General features: G+C 36.6%; 1 protein-coding gene across 1 annotated transcript; it reads right to left on the bottom strand.

The window, feature by feature from the left end:
* Positions 1–3,377: 3,377 nt before the first annotated feature.
* On the bottom strand, positions 3,378–6,301 carry LOC140176837 (uncharacterized). Its single transcript, XM_072208391.1, has 4 exons — positions 5,893–6,301; positions 5,183–5,578; positions 4,177–4,891; positions 3,378–3,873 (listed from the first exon to the last, which is right to left on the bottom strand). The coding sequence occupies exons 1-4, from the start codon at positions 6,299–6,301 to the stop codon at positions 3,378–3,380; spliced, it is 2,016 nt and encodes a 671-aa protein (XP_072064492.1).
* Between the last annotated feature and the right edge of the window lie 1,642 nt (positions 6,302–7,943).

The raw sequence follows: 7,943 nt of genomic DNA, 5'->3' as shown, positions 1-7,943 counted from the left end.
CAAGCTTGAAATTTTTTAATCAAAACATTAATTGATGATGTTATTTTCGAAAATTAGGAGATAAAGATAAGAAAAAGATTTTTGAAAAATATTTTTAAAATTTTCGAAAATAAATAAAAAAATGAAAAAGATTTGATTTTTGAAAAAGATTTTGAAAAAGATAAGAATTTTAAATTGAAAATTTGATTTGACTCATAAGAAACAATTGAATTTTAAAATTTTTTGAAAAAATCAAATCTAATTTTCAAAATTTTGAGAGAGAAAAAGGGAAAGATATATTTTTTTATTTTTGAAATTTTAATGATGAGAGAGAAAAACATGAAAATGATGCAATGCATGAAAATTTTTAGATCAAAACAATGAATGCATGCAAGAATACTATGAATGTCAAGATGAACATCAAGAACACTTTTTTTGAAAAATTTTTGATGCAAAGAAAACATGCAAGACACCAAACTTATAAATCTTTGATGCTTAGACTCTATGAATGCAAGAATGCATATGAAAAACAAGAAAAGACACAAAACATGAAAATTTGAAGATCAAACAAGAAGATTTATCAAGAACAACTTGAAGATCATGATGAATGCAATGCATGAATGCAATTTTTGAAAAATGCAAGATGAGTATGTAATTGACACCAAACTTGAATTTGACTCAAGACTCAAACAAGAAACACAAAATATTTTTTTGATTTTCTAATTTTTTTGTATTTTTCAAAAATTATTTGTGAAAAAGAAAAATAAGGATTCCAAAATTTTTAATATGAATTTCAGGAATCTTGCATTCTTAGTCTAAAGCTCCAATCTGAGGGTTAGGCATGGCTAGTTAGCCAGCCAAGCTTTAAAAGATATTTATACTTTCCATGTATAGAGCAACTAAGTGTGTGAAGATCAACAAGCTCTTGTGATGATAAGTTGAAACCACAGTCCAAAAGATTAGACATGGCTTACAGCCAGTCAGGCTTCAACATGCTTTATGAAACACTAGAATTCATTCTTAAAAAATTTTAGAATAATTTTCGAAAACAGATGAGAAATTTTTGAAAGAAAAAAATTTTTTTTTTTGAAAAATTTTTGAGAATAAAACAAAAAAGAAAATTACCTAATCCGAGCAACGAGATGAACCGTCAGTTGTCCAAACTCAAACAATCCCCGGCAACGGCGCCAAAAACTTGGTGTGCGAAATTGTTACTCAGGTTGTAAAATTTGTTGTTCGTTCTCTTCCTGGCAATGGAACCGAAAACGGATGCACAGAACCATAGTCCAAACATAACTTCACAACTTCGCACAACTAACCAGCAAGTGCACTGGGTCGTCCAAGTAATAAAACCTTACGTGAGTAAAGGTCGATCCCACGGAGATTGTTGGTATGAAGCAAGCTATGGTCACCTTGTAAATCTCAGTCAGGCGGATATCAAATGGTTATGGAGTTTTCGAATAATAATAAATAAATAAATAGAAAATAAAGATAGAAATACTTATGTATATCATTGGTGAGAATTTCAGATAAGCGTATAGAGATGTTTTCGTTTCTCTGAATCTTTGCTTTCCCGCTGTCTTCATCCAATCAGTCTTACTCCTTTCCATGGCAAGCTTTCTGTAAGGGCATCACCGTTGTCAATGGCTACATCCCATCCTCTTGTGAAAATGGTCCAAATGCTCTGTCACGGCACGGCTAATCATCTGAGGCTCTCGATCATACTGGAATAGAATTCACCCTCCTTTTGCATCTGTCACTACGCCCAACACTCACGAGTTTGAAGTTCGTCACAGCCATTCCTTCCCAGATCCTACTCGGAATACCACAGACAAGGTTTAGACTTTCCGGATCTCAGGAATGGCCATCCATGGGTTCTAACTTATACCACGAAGATTCTAATAACTCAGACTCGGTCCCCTGTATTAGATATCCAAGAGATATTCATTCTAGCTTGTTTGCATGTATAACGGAAGTGTTTGTCAGGCACGCGTTCATAAGTGAGAATGATGATGAGCATCACATAATCATCACATTCATCATGTTCTTGGGTGCGAATGGATATCTTAGAAGCGGAATAAGTTGAATTGAATAGATAACAGTAGTACTTTGCATTAAATCATGAGGAACAGCAGAGCTCCACACCTTAATCTATGGAGTGTAGAAACTCTACCGTTGAAAAATACATAAGTGAAAGGTTCAGGCATGGCCGAGAGGCCAGCCCCCAAAATGTGATCACAGGATCAAAAATACAATCCAGGATGTCAAATACAATAGTAAAAAGTCCTATTTATACTAAACTAGTTACTAGGATTTACAGAAGTAAGTAATTGATGCATAAATCCACTTCCGGGGCCCACTTGGTGTGTGCTTGGGCTGAACTTGAATGTTACACGTGCAGAGGCTCTTTCTGGAGTTGAACGCCAGGTTGTAACGTGTTTCTGGCGTTCAACTCTAGTTTGTGACGTGTTTCTGGCGTTTAACTCTAGACAACAGCGTATAACTGGCGTTCAACGCCCTTTTAAGTCGTCTAAACTTGGCCAAAGTATGGACTATTATATATTGCTGGAAAGCCCTGGATGTCTACTTTTCAACGCAATTAGAAGCACGCCAGTTTGAGTTCTGTAGCTCTAGAAAATCTACTTTGAGTGCAGGGAGGTCAGAATCCAACAGCATCAGCAGTCCTTCTTCAACCTCTGAATCTGATTTTTGCTCAAGTCCCTCAATTTCAGCCAGAAAATACCTGAAATCACAGAAAAACACACAAACTCATAGTAAAGTCCAGAAATGTGAATTTAACATAAAAACTAATAAAAACATCCCTAAAAGTAACTAGATCCTACTAAAAACATACTAAAAACAATGCCAAAAAGCGTATAAATTATCCGCTCATCACACAGCATCATGGCCATACACTAATTTATAGGGCGACGCACCTGTCGACCCTCTTGGTGAATTTCAATAAGCTCATAGCACTTGACTTAAAGTTTCATGCCAAGTTCGAGGTCTATTCCCAATATGTTTTTTAATCAAACTTATTAGAATTTTATTTGCTGCCTCAACTTGCCCATTAGCCTGTGCATAATAGGGGGTTCAAGTAACCATATTGATATTCCTCGAAGCTACAAAATTCTTGACTCGCTGACCAGTGATCATAGTCCCTTGATCAATGCTTAATGTTTGAGTAATTCCAAATCGATGGATTATATGTTCCACAATAAAATCTATTATCTCATTTTTCCCAACCTCTATTAAAGGAACTGCTTCGACTCACTTTCTAAAATAATCAATTGATACCAGAATAAATTTATGATGTTTTCGATGAAGGAGGATGAATCAATCCAATTAAATCTAAAGCCCAACCCCTAAATGGCCATGGCTTTATAATCGAATGCAACTCAGATGCTGGAATCTGTTGTATCGATCCATGCTTTTGACATTCTAGACATGCATTTGCATATTCGATACAATCTTTGATCATGGATGGCTAATTTTCTTAAAGTTTCTGGGCCAATTCTATATCTCAAAGCAATTTGGGCTAGTTCATTAGCGATCTCGTTATGAATCCTTGGGATATGAACTAAAGAAACTTTTTGAAAAGCAGTTAACAATTCCCAAGCTGTTGCCAAATATTTTTGCAACTTCTCATTATTATATTTAAACTCCTTCGATAATTGTTTCAGGACTAACTGAGAATCCCCTAGGATTTGGACTTTCAAAGCCCCTTTTCTGATCAATATTTCAAGGCCCAAAATCAAAGCTTCATACTCTGCCATATTATTTGAGCAGGGATATTTTAACTCGAACAGGAATTCTGATGGAATCCCTTCTAGCGAGATAATAAGAATTCCAACCCCTGCACCATCTTTATGCTTCGATCCATCAAAAATATAACTTCCAATAATCAAATTTAATATCGAGTACATTTGCCCCTGATCATTCATATTATTCAAATTAGCCACTAAAAATTCTGCAATGACCTGACCTTTCACAGCCTTGGCAGGGACATATTATAAATCGAATTCTGTCAAAGCTAACATCCATTTTCCTAATCGACCTCGTAACATTGGAAAACTCAACATATATTTGATGAGATCAGTTTGTGCTATAACCTTTACTGATTTAGCCACCATGTAGCATTTTAATTTCATGCATGCATAGTATAGGGATAAACACAATTTTTCTATTGGGGAATACCTTGTTTCAATGTCGGTCAAAACACGACTAAGGTAATAAACTGGCCGTTCATGCCCATTTTCATCATCTTGGGCTAGCATACACCCAATTGTGTTTGTAGATGCTGTGATATACAGTTTCAAGGGCTCATGAGGACGGACATTCACCATTATTAGAGCCTTAGATAAATAAGTCTTGATTGAATCAAATGCCTGTTGATACTCACGAGTCCATTCGAACTGTGAATCATTCTTTAGCTTCACTAAAGGAGCAAACACCCTGGTTCGATCAGAAAGATTTGAAATAAACTTTCGGAGATAATTCACTTTCCCAAGGAATGATTGCACTTCTTTTTTCGATTTAGGTGCAGACAATGCTAATATTGCATCAGCCTTGCTCTTATCGATTGCAATCCCTTTTTTATGAACCACAAAGCCTAGGAAATTTCCAGCTGATACACCAAAGACACATTTCAAAGGATTCATTTTTAATCCTTTCTTTCTCATCATGACAAATGCTTTCCTTAAATGATCAATGTGTTGATTCATCAAAATCGATTTGACCATAACGTCATTAATATACACCTTCATAAATCTCCCAATATACTCATGGAATATAGCATTCATTGCTCGCTGGTAAGTTGCACCAGCATTTTTCAAACCAAAAGGCATAACCACCCATTCATAAGTGCTTAATGCCCCAGGATAACGAAAGGCGGTTTTGGACACATCATCTTCTGCAATGAAGATTTGGTTATATCCAGAATAACCGTCCATAAAACTTAAAATTTTATTTCCCGCTGCAGAATCAATCAACATATCTGCAATAGGCATAAAATACTCATCCTTTGGGGTAGCATTATTCAAATCTCTAAAGTCAATGCACACCCTTAACTTTCAGTTTTTCTTCATTGCAGGAACAATAATCGAAACCCATTCAACATAACATGCGGTTCGAATAAATTTTGCTTTAATCAACCGTTCTATTTTTTCCTTTATCTTTTGATTGATTTCTAGAGCAAAACAACGAGGAGTTTGCTTCACAGGTCGAGCATCTGATTTCAATGCTAATCGATGTTCTACCAGAGAACGATTGAGACCAGGCATCTCATGATAATTCCAAGCAAAACAATCTTTGAATTCATGTAAAAGATGAAAAAGTTCAGTTCGAAAAGGATCTACAAGATCTTTACAAATATAAGTAATTTGAACATCGTCAAGAGATCCCAAATTAATTTCTTCTAAAGGATCTTGAGATTCAAATCCTTTCAAATGATCCTCATCTTTTACTGAATGTTTTTCGAAACCCAAAGGTTCTAAGTCATAGATGCAATCAAAAGAGAAATCAACAGATTCATCAGGAATAAAATGAACTTGATCATTTTCTGGATTAACATCAGCTTTATTTTCAACACAATGGACTTCTGCTAATAAATCAGCAGTTTGACTAACAATATCATTTGTATTACATAATGAAGAAAAAATTAAACTCGATTGAAGACATCGAGCTATTACTACTAAGAGAAGAAATTACATCCCTGAATGATTTCACTTCATCAGAAGAACCACCTTTATTTTCTACAGAAGGGAAATTACTTAAATAATTACTTAAAATTACTAGGTAATCTAAAACATCTTGATACGCTCCATCGAATAATGCCTCAAATCCCTTACGACGAGCAATCCCAACCAGTCGGGGTCACGTTCAAATGGGGATGACACAACTTCACCGTCAAACCTTCTGAAGACAAGTAACAGCCCTCGCAATTATAAGAATTCAATGCCCTGTCAACATTTAAAGGCTTCAGTTTTGGGCTATACACTCTGAAATCGACATGCAACTGTTCCACATAAAGATTCGAATCTGCCTTAACAACTTCAGGTTTGCCATCCTCTGTCCAAAGGAGAACACTTTGATGCACAGTAGATGGTACAGCTCCAACTCCACGAATCCAGTCTCGACCCAGCAAGGCATTGTAACTTGCTTTCGATGGCACCACCACAAAAACAGTATTTCGTTCAGATGACCCTACTTTCACCCCCAAAGTAACCAGACCTCTTGTAGGAGTAGAAGAGCCACTAAAGTCTATTACAGCAATATTTGTGGGTACCAAGTTATCAGGATGCTTACCAACCTTCAACAGCATCCTTTCTGGTAAGAGACTTACCGCTTCTCCACCATCAATCAAAACTTTATTCACCTTAATCCAACTCAAAATAGTAGTAATATGAAATGGGAAAAGATAAGACTTTTGCTTTTCAGTGGGTCACAGGAAATATCCTGGTTCATCCTCATATCGGATGAAAGAAAAAGCCTCTTCAGCATCCATGTCATAGTCCTCTTCTGGATCACCTTCATACTCACCCAAATACTTAATTAGAATAATCGAAATAGTTTCAACCATCTCACCATCTCCTTCTTCGAAGTATTCTTCATCCAAATCGGCCTCCTTGCCTTTGTCAATCCCTGATGTATGAACTACTGCCTTGCCCTTCTCCAATTTTGTAGGGGAAGGAATACTCTTCGGGCATGTTTCCCCATCAGAAGGAAAAACTATTCGGGAGTGCACCGAAGGTATTGCTCCCTTGCCTTTGTCGACCTAAGGCTTCTTATTTTAAGGAAAACTCCTTCTTCCTCTTTCCCTCGGGTACCCTCTGGCTCGACCACGTTGATAAAAATATTGGTTTCGAGGACGCCCTCTATGTCCCCACTGTGGGTTTCGCCAATATTACACATCTCGATTCTGGAACTCTTGACAATTCTGAATCCACTGAACTCCAATAGCTTGGGAACGGCTCAATGGTGCAACAGCATTCTGTTGGGGAGCCCTTGAACTTTCTCCTTCCACTCGTCTAACAGGTTGCCTCTGACGAGCTTGCTCCTCCCTATGAGCCAACTCCTTTTTCATCCTTTCTTTTTCGAAGATTGCCGCAGCCTCAGTATCGAATGTAGTATTACATCGAGGACATAGAGATACATCCCGATCTTTAATCTTTTGCTATACTAAGAAATCCAGTAAATCATCCCCTGCTCGAGGATATACTGATCGAACTTGTGACTCAAAATCACCTAGAGCCACATCAAAATCATATGACATACCAACCATATTCACTCCAAAATATGGTCCAACAAAACCAGCATCAACATCGAAAGGATCAACATCAACTTTCATTTCTTTCACTTCAAATGCCCTTTCATTATAGCCTCCTGAATTAAGTCCCTGAAACGAACACAACTATTAGTCGAATGAATGGTTGCTTGGTGAAATTTACAATAAGGATTTTCTTTTAAATCTTTCACCGAAAGTAAGGTTCTACCCTCAGGCAGAATTAATTGTTTATCTTTAAGCAACACATCGAAAATTTGATTAGATTTCGAAATATCAAAACTATATTTCTTCCCACTCTTTAGTTTTGAATCATTCGACTTTTCATTAGTAGGGAGATTTTTAAGTAAAGAGCAAACATATGGAGGACCCTTCTTAAGTTCGGCCAAATCGACCTCTGCCTCGAGATCGAGTTCCTCTTCTGAGGACTCCATGGTCACATAAGCGACCTTCTCCTTTCGAGTAAAAGGTTTACTCTTTAACTTCTATTCATTCCTATATTTCTCCTTTTCTTTTTTCATAAGTTTGACCTGGCGAACCCTTTCAGCCAAATGGGCTAAGTCAGGGATATACACATTAAGTAGTTTTCGACGCATATAAAATTCTAACCCCATAACTGCTATTTTCACCACTTCACTTTTGGGTAATAACACGTAACATCTACTTCTAGCATTTTTAAAAT

Source organism: Arachis hypogaea, chromosome 12 (genome assembly GCF_003086295.3).
Source record: "Arachis hypogaea cultivar Tifrunner chromosome 12, arahy.Tifrunner.gnm2.J5K5, whole genome shotgun sequence".
Lineage (NCBI taxonomy): Eukaryota > Viridiplantae > Streptophyta > Magnoliopsida > Fabales > Fabaceae > Arachis > Arachis hypogaea.
Note: the sequence above shows the minus strand (reverse complement) of the source record. Positions and strands in the feature narration are given on the sequence as shown.